We start from the raw sequence: 22,939 nt of genomic DNA, 5'->3' as shown, positions 1-22,939 counted from the left end.
GACGCGTACCCGGTCGTAACAAGATACAAACATGGAATTACGATTCGCACGGAAATACTATTTCCGTACGAATCGTACAAAACACCGACCGACGAAAATATACATACAAATGTGATCCGGGAAAGCGCCGACGTGACGTCGGGACGCACGCAGCCTGCCATTCACATACCAGGAAGTACGATTCGCACCAACGTCATCCCGCACGGAGAATATTTTCCGGCAGCCAAAAACTGCCGGGAAATCAGGACGACGCGAACAAGGAGTACCTGCACGCGACGGACAGACATGGACCCGAACCTACGTGTCATCCCGGCCCTCATAGCAGTCGACCTCCTCTACAGGTTACGACGCAGATGCCGCAGAAGGTCAGAACAACAAAGGGAGGGGGGAAAGGGGGGGGGGGGCAGGAGCAGGGGCAGGCCACAAAACCCCCACCAAAGTCACACAGCACACATGCCCTGGACATACCTGACCCCCAGGCCCTGGTCACTACGAGGGGGTGGGGGCGTGTCCAGCAAAGCCAGCGTCCGCCACAACGGAAGTGGTTGACGACGCGAACCGGCAACACAACAATACAGGTACATCCCGTACCCACGCCTTAAGAGCGTGGGTACGAGTCGTACCACGCCCACACCTACGTCACCCCAACAATGGCGGGACGGCTGTACCCACGTGGCAAAGGCCTGGGTACGGCCCGCACAAGCATTCCACAGCGTGGGTACAGATATGTACGGACCGTACCCCCACCCCGTATGCATGGAGCGTACCCCCACCCCAACCGTGTATGTACGACCCGTACCCCCACCCCGTATGCATGGAGCGTACCCCCACCCCAACCGTGTATGTACGACCCATACCCTCACCGGCGTATGCATGGAGCGTACCCCCACCCCAACCGTGTATGTACGACCCGTACCCTCACCCGCGTATGCATGGAGCGTACCCTCACCCCAACCGTGTATGTATGACCCGTGCCCTCACCCGCGTATTCATGGAGCGTACCCCCACCCCAACCGTGTATGTACGACCCGTACCCTCACCCGCGTATGCATGGAGCGTACCCCCACCCCAACCGTGTATGTACGACCCGTACCCTCACCCGCGTACGTATGGAGCGTACCCCCATGCCAACAGTGTACATACAGACCGTACCCCCACCCCATATGCATGGAGCGTACCCCCACCCCAACCATGTATGTACGACCCGTACCCTCAACCGCGTATGCATGGAGCGTACCACCCATGCCAACAGTGTACGTACGGACCGTAGCCCCACCCCGTATGCATGGAGCGTACCCCCACCCCAACCGTGTATGTACGACCCATACCCTCACCCGCGTATGCATGGAGCGTACCCCACCCCAAACGTGTATGTACGACCCGTACCCTCACCCGCGTATGCATGGAGCGTACCACCCATGCCAACAGTGTACGTACGGACCCTACCCCCACCCCATATGCATGGAGCGTACCCCCACCCCAACCGTGTATGTACGGCCCGTACCCCCACCGTGCATGTCCGGCCCGTACCCTCACCCGCGTATGCATGGAGCGTACCCCCACCCGTGTATGTTCTAAGCGTACATATCCTGAAATAGGAGGGTTGGGTGCAGAGTCCTCCCAGCAGTGCCCAGTCATAAGAGGGGTGTGTGCAGAGTCCTCCCAGCAGTGCCCAGACACAGGAGGGGTGGGTGCAGAGTCCTCCCAGCAGTGCCCAGACACAGGAGGGGTGTGTGCAGAGTCCTCCCAGCAGTGCCCAGACACAGGAGGGGTGTGTGCAGAGTCCTCCCAGCAGTTCCCAGACACAGGAGGGGTGGGTGCCTAACACTCCCAGCAGTGCCCAGACACAGGAGGGGTGGGTGCCTAACACTCACAGCAGTGCCCAGACACAGGAGGGGTGTGTGCAGAGTCGTCCCAGCAGTGCCCAGACACAGGAGGGGTGGGTGCCTAACACTCCCAGCAGTGCCCAGACACAGGAGGGGTGGGTGCCTAACACTCCCAGCAGTGCCCAGACACAGGAGGGGTGTGTGCAGAGTCCTCCCAGCAGTGCCCAGACACAGGAGGAGTGTGTGCAGAGTCCTCCCAGCAGTGCCCAGACACAGGAGGGGTGGGTGCCTCACACTCCCAGCAGTGCCCAGACACAGGAGGGGTGGGTGCCTAACACTCCCAGCAGTGCCCAGACACAGGAGGGGTGTGTGCAGAGTCCTCCCAGCAGTGCCCAGACACAGGAGGGGTGGGTGCCTAACACTCCCAGCAGTGCCCAGACACAGGAGGGGTGTGTGCAGAGTCCTCCCAGCAGTGCCCAGACATAGGAGGGGTGGGTGCCTAACACTCCCAGCAGTGCCCAGACACAGGAGGGGTGGGTGCCTAACACACACAGCAGTGCCCAGACACAGGAGGGGTGGGTGCAGAGTCCTCCCACCAGTGCCCAGACACAGGAGGGGTGTGTGCAGAGTCCTCCCAGCAGTGCCCAGACACAGGAGGGGTGGGTGCCTAACACTCCCAGCAGTGCCCAGACACAGGAGGGGTGGGTGCCTAACACTCCCAGCAGTGCCCAGACACAGGAGGGGTGGGTGCAGAGTCCTCCCAGCAGTGCCCAGACACAGGAGGGGTGTGTGCAGAGTCCTCCCAGCAGTGCCCAGACACAGGAGGGGTGGGTGCCTAACACTCCCAGCAGTGCCCAGACACAGGAGGGGTGGGTGCCTAACACTCACAGCAGTGCCCCTGCAAAGAAAAGGGTAGAGTACCCACAGATCCAATGCCCACAAATGTCAGTCAGGTGCACAAAGATCCTGCAGTACATGTACCACATGTGTGCGAGGCTGAGAGTATACACATGCATGGCGCCGAAAAGAAAACATGTCCACATGAAGTCATGACAACAGTCTACATACTCAAGTACAGTGACCACCAAGGACGCCACGAATGATGCAGGTGGAGACATCGCTCAGCATGCATGGCCCAAGTCTAACGAGTCCGTCACACACCCAGCCAATGTAGACACAGCTCAGCACCACATATTGGAAAGACCCTGCAGGGAAGATGTCAGGTTACACAGAGGAAGGAACACACCTTGGGACGATGTCACCATGCAGTAACTGCTTACATGAACAAAGTTATGTAGCCAACAGCTTGTGATGGCACACAGATACCAGGGTCCACCCTATGACCAGCACAAGACTACAATTCCCACACACCCAACACATTATCACCACCCAAAATAATGGAGCAGGTCCACCAACAGCAATACCAGACAGACAGTAGTGTACTAAGGAAAAAGAAATTGCTTTATTCAGCATCCAAAAATCTGTTTGTCCCTCGAAAGTTCAAAATGTACAATGCCCATAGGGCAATCCAAAGTTCAAATCCAGGTGGGGGACACAGTGGGACGCGTGTCCCCTAGCTTGCCTGCACAGTCAGACTCCTTCGTCTTCCAGAGGGGGGGGGGCATCATGTGGGGGGGAAGGACCAGGCACCTCAGGGACATGAGGGCGAAGGGTAGGCATCGTGGGTGCAGGGACGGAGGACTCCACCACAGGGGGTGGGGCAGGGCCAAAGGCGGAGGCCAGGATGGCGCTGCACACCTTAGCAAGGTCCTCCAGCGACTCCCCTTCACCCGAAGGAACCACAGGCCCCAAGGAGGGGGGGGGGGTCAGAGGGATGGGTCGCAGCGCCACTGGGGGAGGGTGTGGACAGGGGGGGGGACTCAACCACCCTGACCGGGGACTCCCTTGACCGCTTGCGGGTTGGTGTCACTGTGGGGCTCAGGGACAGAGCGGCCATGAAGGAGTCTTTGCTGGATATGTGGCCAGGAGAGCTGAGGGAAGGGGGATTTGGAGGGAGTGGATTTGGTGGAATGCGGACTCCCACTCTGGCTGCGTGTCTTACGTTTGCCCCCCGACCCAGTGGGTGTGCCTACTTCACCCTGTGTGTGCGTGCCAGGAGGTGTGCGTTTGACCTTCCCTGCTGGTGTGGTGCCTGTGTCTGTTGTGGTGGGTGCATGCTGATGTCTGGGTGTACGTGGGACAGGCATGGGAGTGGGAAGTGTGGATGGGTCAGGGGTAGGGGGTTGGACGAAGCGCTGCAGGAGACCCACTGCTGCAGTCAGTGTCGAGTCAATGGACCTCAGCAAGTTGCGTTGGTCAGCCTGCGATGAGAAAATGCCCTCCAAGTATGCCTCCATGTTGTTCAGCACTTGGCTGTGGCCATGGAGGACATTAAGCATCGCAGCCTGACCAACCTGCAACTGCCGCTGGATGTCCACAGACTCGGCATTGGCGGCAGCAGTGGAAACAGGGGCAGGGGGTGCGGTGCCTGGCAGGAAGGAGACATGTGGTGACCGGGCACGCTGGGAAGGGACACGAGCAAGTGGGAGGCGGCTGATGGCAATGGAGGGGGCGGGGATAGATGTTGTGCCGCTGTCAGCTGCTGGTGCAGCCTCCGCCCACTCGGAGAGCTCATCCTCGGACCCGTCAGCTTCATATTCTGTGGTGGCACTGGACAGGTCCTCGGCCTCACTCTCCTCCGCCTCAGTTCCACTCGATGTGCCAGCCAAGATGTCACCACTGGCACTGGTGCTCGGTCCCTCCGCTCCGTCTGTGCTGATGTCTCCCTCCGTGTCCCCCGACGATGCTGTGGGCAAGGTGAAGAGACAGCAATTAATCATACACCTGTATACATATGTCACATGAGTCCAATCTACATAGGTTACAGTGCATAGCCTGAAAAGAAAGATGAGTAACATCTACAAAACAAGGTACATATGTAGGGCATGCAACACACAGTTGGTTGACCCACCATGCCACTGAAAAACGATGGAGAGCATGACACAATAGCAAATGACATGAAATGGATTTTGACAGAGGAGCCAGGCTCTGGGGACAATCCAGCACTGCATCTGCACCACACAGCGTTGGCGATAATAGGGATGAGCAGGGACCATATCCATGAACTTGAGTGTATGTCCAGACAAACATCACACACTGGCCAGACCTAGCAAGGAGATATCAGGTTTTGACATGTAGGCTTTGCCCGCCCCGACCACCCCCTACATGAGACAATTTGTTGAGACACAGGAAGCACTTACATCTCTTAGTCTGGGTGAAATACACATGGGCTGGATAAATGCAAGATTGGACACAAAATACCCAAGGTGCGCCTGTCCAAATAATCATGTACAAATAGTCATCATCAGATGATTGTAACAAGACACACAGGCACTGGCCACCGTGAGTATGAACAAGGAAAATCAGGTCAGGCTATACAGTGGACACTTGTACTACATTTTACGTCAATATACATGGTGCCAGGGGACAATGGCACAGAGCACAACCTATGCTGTAGACACTGAGAGTGTCCACATTTTGTGATGACACACATGACACCTAGGAAAATATGCCCCAGGGGACAGTAGTGGCCACACAACTCCATGGTCCTGAATGGGAATGACTGCAACACACGCCACCATCCCTGCACCATGCGTATCGCACACTCATGCACATCATGTCACAAGCCACAACATAGGACATGCGTGCTGTAAGGCATGACACTTGAGAGACTAACTCCCATGTCTGGACTCAGCATGAGTGCCAACTGACATGGAACCCACAAGTACTGAACTGGACAGGGCACAGGCAAGGTCCCAAAACCTGTTACACACCACCCCCACACATGATGCTACAGGCATTGTTCACGTGGATAAAGTGGCAGCCTAGATAACCTTGTGAAGGTGTGACTACACACAGACCAGGGAACACATTGCAAGGAGGGGAAGGGAGGCAAGAGAGCACCGCTATACTGTGGGTAACCGGATCTGCACAGCACCTTTAAACCCTGGCAGTGTATCCATGCAACTGTGCACTTACAAATGCTGGTGACACACAACAAACACACATGTACCTACCCCCTTCCTGCTGCTGCTTCTCCTGTAAGCGCCTGTCCAAGTCTGGAAAGACCACCGCCAGCACACGCTTGTGGATGTGGGTCAGACGGCGGCGCCCGCGGTTCTTATGGGTCTCAGGTGAGTCCCCCAGCAGGACCCGTGCGATCCTCCGCGTCCAGCACCGGATATCCTGCCAGCGTTTGCTCACCTGGGCCAGGCGCCGCTTGCGACCCTCCGTCCTCCTCACGGCACTGACGGCGTTCATCCAGATCTGCTTCTTGGCAGAGGCGCCTACCTGTGAGGATGAACAAGTGACACTACATCAATACACCTGGCACATGTCACAGAGACACATATTAGAACAAATTTGCTGTTTACAACAAGGCATAGTATGCATCCAACGCATTGCACCTTTGTCATAGGGACATGATCCTCTGGGGAAGGGCAAAAGCAGTACGTGCCATTGAAAGTACACAGGTGGAATGAGGGCAACGACACAATCAATGATCCAGGCTCACACTGTGCATCACAAGCTACACCAGGATTATGTGCAGCACCTCTAAGCAGTCACATGCCACAGGCCCCTGACGCTACCTCAGCAGAGTACACAGACACACACAGGCACAGAACATTCACCTGCCATTGCCAAATGCAGCGACAAACCTCACTCTGCACATGTGCCACTAGACGGGGGGGGGGCTCACGGGTGTGGGGCTGGCTCTGCACGTCAGACACACAGCACTGCTCCCTGCTCACATCAGATGGGCAGGGTATCTCCATCCCTCATGCAGCCCGGGCGCTACACTCCACATATGCACCCACCCACATGACAGGGGACTTACACACACACCAATGTCCAGGGTACGAACACATCATGTGGACACTCTCAGCACAGGTACACAGAACTAACACACATCTGTGGGTACAGTCACCTGTCACACTGGGCTGACCACATAATCACATGAGGACTGTAGAGGCTACATTCCCAGGAGGATAAGACAGGCAGAATGTGGCATGCACCATGCAGTGATTGTCACAGTAAACACAATGCAAGTGAGGATGGCAGACATGCACCACAGCATGCTCTGGCTGGGAGACATCAGGCATTCCTCCCCCTGGAACCCCCCTACAGTACATTGCATGTGTGTCACACCTGGACACAATGCCAGGAGTCACAGTCACAAAAAAGGGACACGGTCTGTGCCAGTAGACTCTGCACTCACCTGATACCCTGGTCGCCCATACAGCAGGGGGTACTGTGGGAGGATCACATCCAGCAATGCCAGGTTCTCCTCCAGGGTGAAAGGCTGTGCCCTCTCCACAGACCTTGACATGGTTCCAGGGAATCAGGAGCAGCAGCTGGGTCGTAGAATCCAAAGATGTGCAGGCAAGTGCTCCCTCATGGGACCTGGCTGCCTTATATCGGCCTTGCTGGCCTGTTTCATGCACAGGAGTACAGAGTGATTGGTCACTCACATTTGCATCCTATGTTTCCTCCAATCCCTTCAAACCTAGCACAGTCAGTGGGTTTTTATTGTTTTTTTTCTTGAGCATGATGTCAACTCCAGAACCACATTGCAACAAAGAAGATTCATTCAAACTGACTTCTGGTGTGCACCTGCAGAAAAAAAGATCATACTTTAAACTTGGTCTCCATGACAACCAGCATGCATGTAGGCCTTTATACTTGTCCCTCATGTGTCCCCTATGTAATTTGGAGTTTCACACACAGGTACGGTGCGTTCCGGGGCCCTAGGGCACCCCAAATGCATAGCAACGGCCCGTACAGGCGTGTGTACGGTCCGTATCACTATGGGTGTGCTCGCGTATGCGTACCCATAGTGATAGTGAGCGTACAGGCGTGTGTACGGTCCGTATCACTATGGGTGTGCTCGCGTATGCGTACCCATAGTGATAGTGAGCGTACAGGTGTGTGTACGGTCCGTATCACTATGGGTGTGCTCCCGTATGCGTACCCATAGTGATAGTGAGCGTACAGGCGAGTGTATGGTCCGTTAGCCGACACTTGTGTGCCAGTTCCATGGCTATCACGCATTTGTGCTGCAGAAGGGGGGTTCCAGTGTTGGACCCACATGTTACTCCACATGACCTGTTTATGTGTACTCCGAGTTGCCTCTGCATTCCCGAATACATGAATAATAAAGGTGTCCCTATGCCTCCAAGGTGCCTCTTCTCAGTCAATGCTGGTGTGTTGCCACGGTGCATACGGCATGTCTGGCATGGTTTTCCCTCATAGTGGCTATGTGTCTGTGTCGAGTAGCAAGATGCAAGCTGTTTGTGTGGGATTTGACTGTGTATTGTGCATGATGTCCATGACTGTGTGGGTATTGTGACATGTGCCATCCCCATGCATCCAACGTTGGCCAGGCCACCATTCTCTGCATCCACCTGACTCAAGCTTGCAGGACATGGTTCTGCCACCTGTCCACACATACCTGGGTGCCCCCCAGGACACTCCACATGATCCCTGACCTCTGCGCATGGCTGTCGCTGTACTCAATATGTCTGTCGGCACGGTTGTGCGGCCACCCCCTCAGCTGGTTGGGCCCATCACGGGTGTGTATGGTGCTCCATGTCTGTGTTGCCTAATACATTGTGATCCAGGCCCCAGGGTGTGGATGGTTGAAGTTATATGAGAACTCAGGCATGGTTAGACTTTACAAGACACATGTAAGGTAATAATGCAAAATGTAGGCATCATCTCTTTATTGTGTAACTTTTTATTTTTGTTGGGGTACGTGGGGGGGGGGTATGACATGAGGGGCTTTCCGGGTGTGTGGAATCCAAAGTTCACTAGGGGAGTTGGTGTCCTTGCCATTGGAAATCCTCAGAGTCCATGCCACAGTCTTTGTCAACATTGGTCAGACAGTGACCAGCAAGTCCATGTGGCAGAGAATGTCTTTTGCTGATGTGCTGCTGTTGGTCCAGTGGGCCAGGTGCCAGGCCAGGTGTCCTGGGAGATGGTGCTGTTGCGCCGACCCTCACGGTCTTTTCCGTGGACGACCCGCCCTCCTGCGGGAACCCTCAGAAGCAGGCCGTGACGATGTTTGGGATGCTCCGTCGGATGTCTCCTCCTCCTCCTGATCCCTCCCTGTGGGTGGTGATGTTCTACGCCTGGTGGCACAGGGAGGGTTGCCCATGTTGTCGGCTATCCGACGGAGTGTACGGTGAATTCCCGTGAACACCGTCACGAGCTCAGCCTGTCTGTCCTCCATCCGCCCTTGGTGTCGCAGTAGACAGGCATGTTGCTCCGCATGTTGCTGGGCCTGCTGGGTCTTGATCTCCTCGAGGATGGACACAACCTGGGCCATGCCCGTGGTGTCCTGCCGGTATGTCTCCAGGATGTTTCTGACATGGGAATATACCGGTTCCGCAGCCAACTGGTCAGGCTCACGCCTCCGCCGTCCTCCACTCCCACCACCCCTGCCCACTTGCACCTGGCCTGCCCTTGTGGGCACATCGGGTCTCCGGGACCCCTGAGGGGTGGCATTAGCGTTGTCGCCTGCCTCCTCCTGGGTGCCCGGTACACCGTGTCCCTCCTGGCCAGCCTGGCTGCATTGTGGTGGTGGGGCAGGGATCCTGGGTGTCTCCTGGGATGTGGCAGGAGTGGGGGTGGTGGTTGGCCCAGTTGTACCTGAAGCAGGTGCTGCAGGTGGCTGGACACCAGAGGGGCCAGGTTGGTCGGGGTCGTCCACAGAGTGGTGAGAGTCGTCGCTGCCGGTGGGTCCGTCATCCTGCAGAGCCGGGTCCTGTGAGCCTTCCCCCCCCAGTGTTGGGGGGTGATCCACGACGTTGACCTGTGTGTGAGAGAGACAATGTTATTTTTGTTCCATGCAACATCCATGTTTCATTCGTTTCTAAGTTGGCACATTTCCTCTGGGAATTTGGATATGTCTTGCATTCCACTCACAGTGCACTTGTGCATGGGTATGTCCCTTGGCCACAGCTTTTGAGACTTTACCTATGTGTGGCACAGTCTTACTTGCTGCGTCAATTGTGACTGCAGTCAGCAGTGGAGTGAGCAGGTGTGGCGAGCCATGCATTGGCGCCTTCTGTGTTGCACTGTACGTGGGCACATGGAGTTGTTCCACACACTTATATAATGCAGGTAGCTGGCGTTGTGCTCGTGCACAGGTTGGGACATGGCCCAGTGTTTTGCCATGGAGAAGAGAGGGGGATTCAGGCACTGCCCACCCTTGTCTACATGCACGCAGTCCACCTGCTGACGAGCAGACATTCTCACACCCCCCAAGGCTGAATTGGTCTCCCTGTGTATCCCTTTCTCACTCCCTCTCTGTCCCCCTCTCCCTCTCTGTATCAGCCTCCTCCCTCTGTCCATCTCCCTGTGTCTCCCTCCCTCTCTCTCCCCCTCTCCCTCCCTCTGTGTGTCACCCTCTGTCACCTTAGCCCAGCTTCCTAGGCACACACTTTTTGCAGATCTTTGAATGGCCCTTGGCTTGTTGATGTGAGTTTGTTTCTGATCTTCAGGCACCCATTGGGTGTAGTGTCTGTGTCTGCGCTGCTGCTGTGGTGGTGTGTGCTGCCACTCTTTCACAGTGTTGGCTGTTCATTAGCTGCTGTCATGTGCAAAAACGTGCCTTCACCCCCATGTCTTAATGCAAGGCGTCCGCCATTTGCTGGCAAGTCTTTCCTGTGTGGGGACACACTGTTTGTCTGGCTGTGACCTAGGCCATATGGGCAGAGGGCATTGTTGTCTGCTTGTGAGTTGCACTATGTGATTTTTGGGGCACACACTCCCCCCATCCGGCTTACCGTGTCTTGTGTTGGTGTTTTCTGTGGCCTGTGACTTGGCATTGTCCAGCTGGGTGCATGGGGCATGGTGGCGCTAGTGGCAAGTGCGTGTTCATGGAGTGTGGTTGAGTCATGCGATAGCTTGGGGTGGTTGCGTGCCTGATTGTGAGTTTGGTTGTGGATGACGTTCCCCCCATGTGAGGTGAGTTGTTTGTGTACTCACCCGGGTCTCGGAGTCCTTCTAATCCGTCCACTGACACCACCGGCAGTATGGCCATCACCCTCTCCTCCCAGGGATGGTATTGTACGGGTCTGCGGGGCGGCCCTTCTCCAGTGATGTTGGCCTGGTTGTGGTCGTCGGTCATTTTGGCTCGGACCCTCCTCCGCAGATCGTAACACCTGGCTTGGCATTCATGCCTGGTCCTTCTGGTGGACGCAACAGCATTCACAGCATCGACAATCCTCTGCCACATGGCTGTTTTTTCGGAAATGCTGGTCTGTCTGACCAATGTTCCAAAGAGGTGTGGCTCGACTCTGAGGATTTCGTCGACAAGGACCTCCAACTCTCGGCTAGTGAACTTTGGATTCTTGTTAGTGGGCATGGTGAGGGGTGTGGGTGTGGATGGTTGTGGGGGTGTGGGTGTGGATGGTTGTGGGTGTGTGGGTGTGGTTGTGCAGGTGTGTGTGTGAATGTGATGAGGGGGTGTTTGTGTAGGTGGGTGTGTGAAGGTGTGCAAGTGTAAGGTGTAGTAAAGGTTCAAGTATGGTGCTGTAGGTTGTCTGTGGGGTCTGGCAGCAGTGAGTCTGTTGCAAAGGCTCATGGTTTGTGTCTGTGGGCCCTTTTTATTGGTCCATTGATGGGTGTGGCTGTGTTTGAACTTTGGGTGGGTGTGTTATAAGGAGTGGTTGTGTTTTGGGCCTCTGTTTGGGATTTTGGCAGTTGCAGGTCAGTGAATGTGTTGTATTTGTGCTTGTTGGACATGTTTTGTGGCTTTGTGCCATTCGAATAGTGTATTCTTGTGTTGTTTTGCTTTGTCCTGGTTGTGTACGTGCGTTTTTAGCGTGTGTACGGTGTGTACTTCGGCAATTTTGTTGTACAGTGCTGTCCTTGTGTCTGTCTTGGTACGACTCGTACATGCGCGATGTTGGGTGAAGGTGCTGGTGTTGGGGCCTGGGGTGCGCTCCGTACTTAGAATGTTGGGGTGGGGGTACGCTCCATGCATACGCGGGTGAGGGTACGGGTCGTACATACACGGTTGGGGTGGGGGTACGGTCCGTACATACACGGTTGGGGTGGGGGTACGCTCCATACATACGCGGGTGAGGGTACGGGTCGTACATACACGGTTGGGGTGAGGGTACGGGCCGTACATGCACGGTTGGGGTGGGGGTACGCTCCATACGTACGCGGGTGAGGGTACGGGTCGTACATACACGGTTGGGGTGGGGGTACGCTCCATGCATACGCGGGTGAGGGTACGGGTCGTACATACACGGTTGGGGTGGGGGTACGGTCCGTACATACACGGTTGGGGTGGGGGTATGCTCCATGCATACGGGGTGGGGGTACGGTCTGTACGTACACTGTTGGCATGGGGGGTACGCTCCATACGTACGCGGTGAGGGTACGGGTCGTACATACACGGTTGGGGTGGGGGTACGCTCCATACGTACGCGGGTGAGGGTACGGGTCGTACATGCATGGTTGGGGTGGGGGTACGCTCCATGCATACGCGGGTGAGGGTACGGGTCGTACATACACGGTTGGGGTGGGGGTACGCTCCATGCATACGCGGGTGAGGGTACGGGTCGTACATACATTGTTGGGGTGGGGGTACGCTCCATATGTATGCGGGTGAGGGTACGGGTCGTACATACACGGTTGGGGTGGGGGTACGCTCCATGCATACACGGGTGAGGGTACGGGTCGTACATACACTGTTGGGGTGGGGGTACGCTCCATACGTACGCGGGTGAGGGTACGGGTCGTACATACACGGTTGGGGTGGGGGTACGCTCCATACATACGCGGGTGGGGGTACGGGCCGTACGTACGGGGGTGTACATACACGGGTGGGGGTACGTCTCGTACATACACGGGTGTACATACACAGGTGTACATTCACGGGTGGGGGTACGTCTCATACATACACGGGTGTACATACACGGGTGGGGATTCGACTCGTACATAGGAGGGCTGGGGGGAGTGTTGGGCGCGTATGCGGGCACATGTCTCCATGGTTGCTATGGGAGTTCGGTGCGGACGGTGTTTTTTCCATCCGGTTGTAACATCGGACGCACGGGATGGATCGTACTAGCGCGGTCGGACTTCACTTTTCACATTTGTACGGTAATTCGTCCGAGGATGTGTGGGACACATTTTCCAACCCGAGGACGTGTGGGGAATAATTCCCAATGCGATTCGTATGGACTTTTTCCCATGCGAATCGTACTTGGCAGTTTGTATGGCACTTGTACGATTCGTACGGTAAAAAGACCGGATACGAGTCGTACGGGAAATTATTTTCCAGGATCGTAATCGGCACCAAAATGGGCAGGGACCACCACAAGCAGTGTGTGCAGTAAAACATGGCATACTATTGTATTTCCCGTACCTTCCTCTTTATATTTGCAAATTAAAGTAAAACTCTGAGGCCAAAACAGACTCCAGGAAAGTAATTATCTCTCTCCACTTATTGAATTTTTAGATTTCTGGTCAGCAGAAGTCTGTTTAACAACTCTAAAGTTGAGGACTTGTGCCATATCCATAGCATCTAGTAATGGCCAAATATTGACAATGACTGAGTTGATACTGCTGCTAGCTGTAGAGCTGCAGAATGTGGGGTAGGGTGGTGTATTGGATTTAAACCTTCCATTGAAAAACCTCTAATCCCTTTACATACTGTAAACCAACTATACCACTTCCTATATAATTGATTTGCACTATCAGGGGGGGATATTTCATTAACATATCAGGGATCCCATTACATGGATCTTTGGCACATACGTTTTATTGCTCCGAAGGAACCATCCTCAAAATCTAGAAATGCATTTAGGCCAACTGCCATTAGCGACATCTTTATCCGCGTGAGAGTCCTCCCTTTTATGAGTGTGAAGGTGCTCCACAAGGTGGTTAAGACTTCAGATGCTGCATCTCGATTTATATCAGTATTTTATAAATTGTTGACATCTATTATATATGCAATAGATACAACCTATCAGTGGCCTAATGTTGTCCTTATCAGACTGGGGGTAGTGATGTTCATTTTCATGAAAACAGTTGTCTCATGACACCCTTGTATACAGGGAGAGATTACGCAGAAAAATCTTACCTATAGCGCATGCCTACCACCCAGTTTTCTTGAAAATCACTAACGGGTTCATCTGATACAAATGTGCACCCATCCGCATTCCCAATTGGCCAATTGAATCAGATATAATTCCAGAAGGTAACCATTCAACCAACTCAAATACCAATGTCAATCCACCATGAATCAGGGAGGCCACTAGCAAGGGCAGTGACTATATAGGCAAGAAATGGCATCATACAGGATATCCTAGAGTTGGGTGTGGGCGAGCTCTACCTCATATTAAAATGCAGTTGCTGAGCTAGTGAAATCGTAGGAGAGTAAGCTATATCAAGTCACGGGGCAGTAACACAAGTAGACGCCTGGTTGTTCTTGGCAATACCTTTCACAACAACCACAATAGCTGTATCTTAAAATACATTTTAACTGCCTCTGGTCTAACCAGCCTTCCACAGTTCAGAACTTCCAGTAATGTGCCAGCTTTATGTTAGGTACAGTAGGATCTTCCAGGGAAGGTTGCCACTAACCAATGTAAATCTAGCAAAAGTAGTTATTGTATCTTCCATGGGTGCTGCAAGCTCCTCTGCCAGTGTTCATCATACAGTCAGTGAGTGACTTAATGTATTGCTTACTTCTGCCTTTGGAAAATTTGCACCCATTAGTAAATCAATCTTACACCATGTTAGTCAGCCCTTTGTATGCCTGCTCCTTACTGAGGCTACACAATGTTGTATGATGCCAAATACTCAGAGTTCCTAAGCAATTATACGACAGCCATTAGACATGAACACTCACGGTTTTACCCTTTATGTGTGGCTGAAGTTAACAACACCTCTATGAAGCTCTTTAAAATATTCATCTGTTCTTAAAACCTCTGAGTGCCCAAAATAATATCCTGTGTTCACCTCTCTGAATCTTTTTCTTATTTATTATGGGTAAATGGAAATCTGTCTATGATTCTCTGTCTCTGAATGCCTTTTCAGTTTGTGGACATGCTCGTCACGATCTTCGGCTCAGGGATAGATCACCAGATCACACTTTTTAATTATTGAAAGTTTTTAAATCTGGCTCTCCCGATGACCCGTGTCTGGCACATATCTTACAGACTGTGGCACTTACTATGGCACCAAGGATATGTAGTTTGATTAATTCTACCTTTAAAATGCACTTTGGATTCTCAAGAGTTGAAAAGTCCTTGCATGATTCCTTTGTTGACAAAACCTTCCGTAGATACTTATATTCTAAATAATTGCTAACATTTAATACTATGGTGGAAGGGAAAATAAGTCAATGCCCAATAGTACTCCTTCATAAGCAGAAATCTTAGTTTTAGATTCTCTCCAAACAAGTCTCCAGCTGTGCCCTGAACCAGAGGTTTTCATGGTAGTTCAAAATTACATTTAAATAATGTTAGATCAGGGAGTTATTGCAGTCTGGACCCACTTGATCTGATTGTGATCTTTGAAGCAGTGTATCACATAAACCTAATAGTCAAGTTGCATGGGGCAGGGCTGCAGGAAAGGTTTTGAACTGGATCTCCACTTTTTTTAATCAGACCAAGTAAAGTAATAATACTCCCTCACTGCTCATCCTCCACAGTTGCTGTCCTGTGGAGAGCCTCAGAATGCCTCAATGTCCCCAAATTGTTTCAACTGTATGAGACTCAACTGGCCAGATTTATTAGAACTTTCAGCATGTTGTATTTATTTTATGCCATTGGTATACTAATTTGACATACAGGAATTTCCAGAGCTGGTTTACCGCAGTCCCTGAATGGGCCATAGTTGTGTGAAATTGAATCAAAAAAATGTGAGGTTTCTGGTTCCCGGAGGTTGCATCCTTCTATCTGGTCATCTCCCTGAAACCCTGTTAGGCTACTTTCATGAAGAATTATCATTCAATCTCCAGCTTGCTTCTTTCACATCAATGTTTTGAGAACATTTTAACTTTTTTGCCTGAGCATACCTAATATAGCATTGTGTGTAAGCCATAGTTTTTGCCTGGACTCATCTAAATATTCTTATCTAGGGCTTTACTCCTTGACTTTTCACCTATGCCCAAAACACTTAAGTTTGCCTTTTGCTCAAATTTCCTCACACATCTTCAGAGGCTTCTTTCTGCAGATTCACAAATGCTCAATATTTAAGAGCTTATGTATGTTTCGATAAACTGCATAATAAAGACCTCACCTCTCAACATTTATACAACTTTTTTCTTGGTACACTCTGGCATTCACACTATCATAATTCACTACCCACTTATTAGTGGTGCAAAAGATTAGAAAGCTGCATCAAGGAAATTGTGCCTCGTCTTTCTACAATACCAAACTTTGGAATTTCCTACCCTGGGTCGCCATTCAGCCACTCATTATCTGACCTTCAGGAAGGTTCTACAGACATGTCCCACTTCAATCAGGTACCTTCATTAGCATCAAGATGCTTTCTTAGGCAATCACACTCTTCAAAAATGTCATAAATAAAATAACTACACAAAGGCATTTCCTTTCACACCTGATCCAGTGAATGACCTTATTAGTCAAGGCATAATTTATTTCATTGCACTTTGACCTTAGTTTTGGGATATTCATCATCCTGACTACCTTGTTCATCTTATCTCAAGCCCCCACCCTGGAATTCTTATTTTGCAATGTCCAGCCCCCAATAAAATACCTTCTATATGATTAAGGTAATTTAACACTGAATATTGTTGTTATTTCCACAGCCATAATTTTATTAAAACACCGACACACACAATTATATTCTGTTCCTATTAATTGCAGACTCATTCAAAATTGTGCTCTTGGTAAAACAGACTGTGCACAATAATGGACATGTACATTGGGATAGTACTAGGCTGAAAACTGGTCAACTGAGGTTTTATGTATTCACAAGAAGCTGATTTTTAGGTTTGGTAGTCAGGATTTGGCCCAGCTTATCAGTGTCCAGATAAGCATCTTAGACTCTAGGCCACTTTTAGCCAGTTACTTAAATTGGGGTTTGTAGATGACTTTGATACCTACTCAACAGGCATTTTTAGTCTAAGTAGTTTTGTGGCCTATATCAGATATACACAGACCAGCCTAAATTATTAAGATATATAAAAGATTGCCCCTCTTCACACATTTTTAAAAACAGTTTGTCAACTGTACTTGGCTGGCCACACCTAGGGCCTCATGTAGGTAGCTAAATACCGGTCGGTAACGGCCGAAATTCGGTAAATATCCCGTTACCGACCGGTATTTAGCTATTTGAGATGTAGGAGGCATAATTTCAGGATTCAGTAAATTAAATACAGAATCCTGAAATCATATGTAGGGAGCACTCTAAAGAGTGAAAATTAGTATTAAGAATTCGTTATTTACCGCCAAATACAGGTTGGTGATAAATAACGAATACCTTGCAAAAAGTAATATTTTGCAGATTTAAGAGTGCCATGTGGCAGACATACATGCCCTTAGGGCATGTATGTGCGCCACATGTGCACACATGCAAGATTCAGGGGTGCAACAGGGTGTCAATGTGACACCCTGCCACCCTTGAATATGCTCCCCCCATTACCGAATCAGTATTTACCGAATCGGTAATGAGGCATACCTTCCCATTGATTCCTATGGGCCTCCAGGCCCATAGGAATCAATGGGAAGGTATGCCTCATTACCGAATCGGTAAATACCGATTCATAATTACCGAATTTTTCCGATTCGGTAAAATTTACCAAATTATTACCTACATCACATTTACCGATTCATAAATACCGAATCGGTAAAATTCGGTATTTATGAATCGGTAAATGTGATGCTACCTACAAATGGCCCCTAGTCTATTCAATTTTAGGAGTTTTAGGTGCCTAGATGGCTAGGTAATCGAGGCCCATGCACAGTGAAAAGCTTGATAGATGAACCCACCTTAATTGCCCCAATATTCCCTTTTGTTGCAGGTTCTATGGTTGTTGTGAGTATGTATTCAATCCACAGAGACCCCACCTTGTGGAATGACCCAGAGGTATGTATTAATATTAACTGACTTCCTTCAAAAATACTATCAAAGGTGAAATGCTCAATTTGTCAATGAATTTTTTGTAACTGATAAACTTTGTACAACATAAACATGAGTCCACTAAATTTCTGTAGAAATACGTCCTGCAGCCACCAATTATCGGTGGAGCCTTAATAACCAGGAATGCCAATTTTATCATCATCATGATGTAGAACTACTCATTATTCCCTAAATGTCTGGACAATTATTTCAAAATTGATATCCGCAAGATGACATTAAAGAAAGTAGCAGTGCAAATTATCGACAGATGTATGTGATGATATTGAGGCTAAATTATTCAGCTAACATCTTAGTCAGGAAATGCACCTAGACATTTTTAGTTGACATCTTATTGTTCCTGCCCCAGCTGCCAAATTCTAACACTGCACAAATAACGCACCCATTTCATTGCATACATTACTATTTGACCACATTGCTCACATAATTTCAAAATATTCTTCACTTCCTAAGTGCAGTCCTGAAAATTTGAGGAAAAAATGCTTCCATGAAGCGGATATAGGAACTTTCACTCTTCCTCTGCAAGACTTTATTTGTGAAAGTTTATTTTCTTTCCTTAATAAATGAATGCTAGATAAAAAATATTTGTTTGGACAGTTTCTGCATAAAAGGACTCTATTCTGATGTGTGTGAATTAATGGAGAACAAAAATGGAGAACCCACATTGGAGGAAACCAAATCATGGAAAACCTACTTTAAGGAAAGATAATTTTAAGTAAATCAACAAAAAAAAAATCGAAACATTTTAAAGGAAAGATCATTTTAAGGAAAAATCTGAAATTGTATTACACTTGGGTGGAGTTTAGACCTACTGTGGGGTATTTTGGTTCAGGGATGGGTAATGTTTAAGGTGATTTATGGGTCAGAAATAATTGTAGTTCGGGCATTGAAAGGGATTTTTAGGGTTTAGAGATATATGGAGTGAAGGGGTGGTGAGGGGTTTTTAGGGTTCACGGATGAGTGATGTTTAGGTGTATGAGTTTTTTAGGTTTCAGGGATGGGTGGAGTGTAAGGGTATTGAGGGGTTTTGGGCAGAGTTTAGGGCTGGTGAGTGCTTTTAAGGTTCAATTATGAGTAGCAGCCTGGGGTGGCGAAGACTTTTTTAGTATTCAGGATGGGGTGGAGTTAAGGGTGGTCAGGGGTTTTAAGGATTCAGGGACGGGTAGAGTTTAGATGTAGAAAGGTTTTTTAGGGTACAGGGATCAGTAGTGTAGGGTGACGCGGAGCTCATATGGGTGATTGGTGTTTACGAATGGTGGGGCTTTTTAGGTTTCATGAATGGTTGGAGTTTGGGTGTGCTGAGGTCTTTTAAGGTGTATGGAATAGCTGGGGTTTATGCATAGAAGTTTTTTGGGTTACAGAGTGATTTTATGGTTGAGGGATGGTGGATCTTTGGGAGTAGAAAGGGCTTTTAGGCTTCAGCAATGAATATAGTTTAGGTGTTGTGAGGGATTTTAGGGGGCAATGATTGATGGTGTTTACGGTTAGTGATGAATCAGCGAATTTAAAGCATCCAAAGTAATTATCAGACAATGTAAAATTTATAAACATTAAATAATGTCCACTGAAGTAAAGCACTGAAATCTCTGACAAAACTGTTTCTATAAGTAAGACATGCAACCATTGTATTTACACTAAAATAAGTGTTCCAAAGCCAATTTCGACCAAAAAAACATTCTGTGAATTGGTTTCTATGATAGGGTAAATGCCATTCATCCTGAAGATTTCCATTAAACAGTTTAGATGAAAAGGTTTCTCAGTAATAATATTCCATGAAATCGTTTTTCTATGAACTCACATACAGCCCTCTATTCATAATTAATTGTGTTTAACAGTGCTCTAAAAGCATGTAAATCCTAAAATACATTCTAATTAACTTGCAATCACAACAAAACAAATGTGTTTCTAACTTTTTATTAATTCCAACTATACTCCTACAAAACATTTTAAACTTTAACAAAGTTTGGTAAAACTGACATTAGGAAACAAACTGACATTAGGAAACACATGAAATTATATTTTAAAGAACAAGTAACATTTGAAAAAGTAAAAAATAGTCGTATAACATGTCTACCTTTTACAAATGTCATAAGTAACTATGATGTCTTTTTAAATATCAGACCAGCATTTGCTTTTTCCTTAACCTCTTCCTGCATTCAGCGATGCACATAGGTGTGATTAACAAAAGTTATTTCTGTGTCGTCACGTCTTACAAGTGATGTCTTTTATGTGACTTACACCTCGTTTTCCAGGATTATTTCCCTGAGAATTGCCTGTGAGTTGTTTGACCTCTTTATAGACTTTGATATGAGCATCTTATACCTTTCCAGTAGAGAGTCTTACTCAAGGGAAAACGCTTGCAAGCTAGAGAACTCAGACCCGAACCAGTGATTGAAACGGAAATAAAAAATAAAGAATAAATGAGCTCACTATTCGAAAGCCCTCGTTGCTACTTAGAAATGCTGATACTCTCCCAATGAAATAAAATAAGTGCAGGGTGTCTGCTTTACAGGCAGGATTGTTTTGGTGCAGCAATGGACACCTTCCTGCACACTAAAAAATATTCTAAGGCTTTTTGCATGAAGAAAGAGGAAAACAACTAGGAGAATAAAGATATTTGTCCATGTTATGTATCTCCTGGGAAGGACAAGCATTCAAACGCATTCCCAGGTCTATCAGTATTGGTAAATCTGTGAATGCTTCAGAATCCATGTGTGGATGTATGGGAACATCCAATCTCCACCCACGGAACGCCTTCCTGAGGAAGAGTAATGCAAGTCAGCAACTTGTGCTTCTTTGCATTACTGCAGATTTACCAAGCCTTGCAGGGCCATGCATTGTGGCCTTGTATGGCTTGGTATATATCATTATAGGTTTTACATCACTCTGCCCTTTTGGGTTGCACAAGGGTGATGCAAAACCCTTAATAAATATGCCCCTTAGTACCTGACAGTACTTGTCTATTTAAAGCACTGGCTTGGGCTCAACTACTCCAGGCTTCCTTTTGTTTTTCATGATGCTGAAGCACTCAGAGTGTCAGCGAGGAGCAGAGTTTTCTGTGGTGATAGTTTAATCAATACATTGCCCATAGAAGGCTTATGATATTTTTCCTTTGTAGGTGGTGTCTCTAAAATGCTCAAACAGCAGGATCAGAGTCAACAACATGCCAAGGAGTACCTCGATTACATTGTTTCCTGGCATGTAACTGGCTGTGATTGCAGTACGTCTCCATTCTTTGGTCTGCCTACAAAGCACGTGCTGTGCTGTGAGAAATATTGTTTACAATTCAGTGGGCTTACAACCTGTCCCCAGTATACCATTAGTTGTTTTCATTGTCACTCTCATGTGCAATCTTTTGATTGCTTAGCTCACATAGGCTTCCCTTCTTTTCTTGTGTTAGCTCCTCCCTTGAGCATGGACCAAGTACATGTGTTCTTTCTGGTTATTTTGAAATGGCCAGCTTTTTATTTTATATGCGTTTTAATATTATGCCCGGATATACAATGCACCTTCCTACTTTTAACACAGGCATACAGCTTCTTCTTTATGTTGCTTTCACTCTTTCTGCCATCTCTATTGCTGCTTTTGTTACTTACACCCACAGCGGTGCTACTATACGCCACTCTATGCCACTCCACTCTACACCACTCTATTATACACCACTCTACTCTATGCCACGGTACGACTCGTCTTTGTTCGTACTCTTTTTTTGCAGTGTGCTGTTTTTTTATTTTAAAAGCTTTTTGCTATTACTCATGGATGTGTAATGTGATTTCCGACTTTTGACACAGGCATACGGATTCTTTATGTTGCCTTCACTCCATCTGTTGATGTATTAGTTACTTACACTCACAACAGCACTACTCTACACCACTCAACGCTACTCCACTCTATCCCACTCCTCACCACTCCTCTCTACTCTGCTTTGTGCTACTGTACTCTACACCGCTCCACTCCAATGCACTCCACTCTATCTATGCCACTCCATATCCTCTACTCTATGCCACTCTATGCCTCGTCTTTCTTCTCACTCGTTTTTTTGCAGTGCACAATTTATTAAATTTTATTAGCATTTCAGTATTACTTCTGGATGTGCAATGCGATTTCCTACTTTTGACACAGGCATACAGCTTCTTTATGTGGCTTTCTACCTGCCGTCTCTATTGATGCTTTAGTCACATACATCCATAACTGTTCTCCTCTACGCCACTCTACACTACTCCACTCTATCTCACTCCAATTCAGGCCACTCCTCTCTACTCTGAGCCACTCTACTCTACTCAATGCCACTCCACTGTACTCCGCTCCACTCTACGCCATTCCATGCTATTATACTCTATGCCACTCCACTCTAATCCACACCACACAATGCCACGCTATAGTACTCTATGCTATTCAGCTCTACGCCACTCCACTCTGTGCAACTCTACTCCACCCCACTCTACTCTACCCCACTCTACTCTATGCCACTTTATTCCACTCTGTACCACTTTGTTCCACTTTATGCCACTCTATCCCACTCTACGCTACTCTGTGCCATCACTTTATGCCACTCCAATCTGCTCCACACAATGTCACTCTGCAGGACTCTACACCACTCTCCTCCATGCCACTCTACTCCACCCCACTCTGTTACACTCCATGCCACTATGTGCTACTCTAGTCTGCAGCACTCTATACTCTACTCCACTCTACTCAGTAGTTTTTGTTGTCACTCCCATTTGCAATCATTCGATTGCTTAGCTCCCATAGTCTTGTGTTAGCTTCTCTCTGGATAATGAACCAATTACATGTTTATCCTCATCTTTGTTCTTCCTTCTCTATCCACGTACTATTTATAAATCTTTCTTGCAATGCTCTGTTTCTTTTCTTTTATAAACATTTTGATAATATTTCTGGCCATGCAACGTGCTTTTCTACTTTTA

The 22,939-nt window shown here is 48.8% G+C and overlaps 1 protein-coding gene across 1 annotated transcript in view; it reads left to right on the top strand.

Moving 5' to 3' along the window:
* The window catches only part of LOC146835034 (cytochrome P450 4B1-like), a 318,638-nt gene that overhangs the window by 253,376 nt on the left and 42,323 nt on the right, over nt 1-22,939 (top strand). Inside the window, exon 10 of the mRNA XM_085602694.1 lies at nt 17,899-17,963. Coding sequence (XP_085458820.1) covers nt 17,899-17,963 — 65 coding nt within the window. The remainder of the gene's footprint in view (nt 1-17,898; nt 17,964-22,939) is intronic.

The sequence above is a fragment of the Triturus cristatus genome, chromosome 4_2 (assembly GCF_964204655.1).
Source record: "Triturus cristatus chromosome 4_2, aTriCri1.1, whole genome shotgun sequence".
Lineage (NCBI taxonomy): Eukaryota > Metazoa > Chordata > Amphibia > Caudata > Salamandridae > Triturus > Triturus cristatus.
The sequence above is the reverse complement of the archived record's forward strand: the minus strand, read 5'-3'. Positions and strand labels throughout refer to the sequence as shown.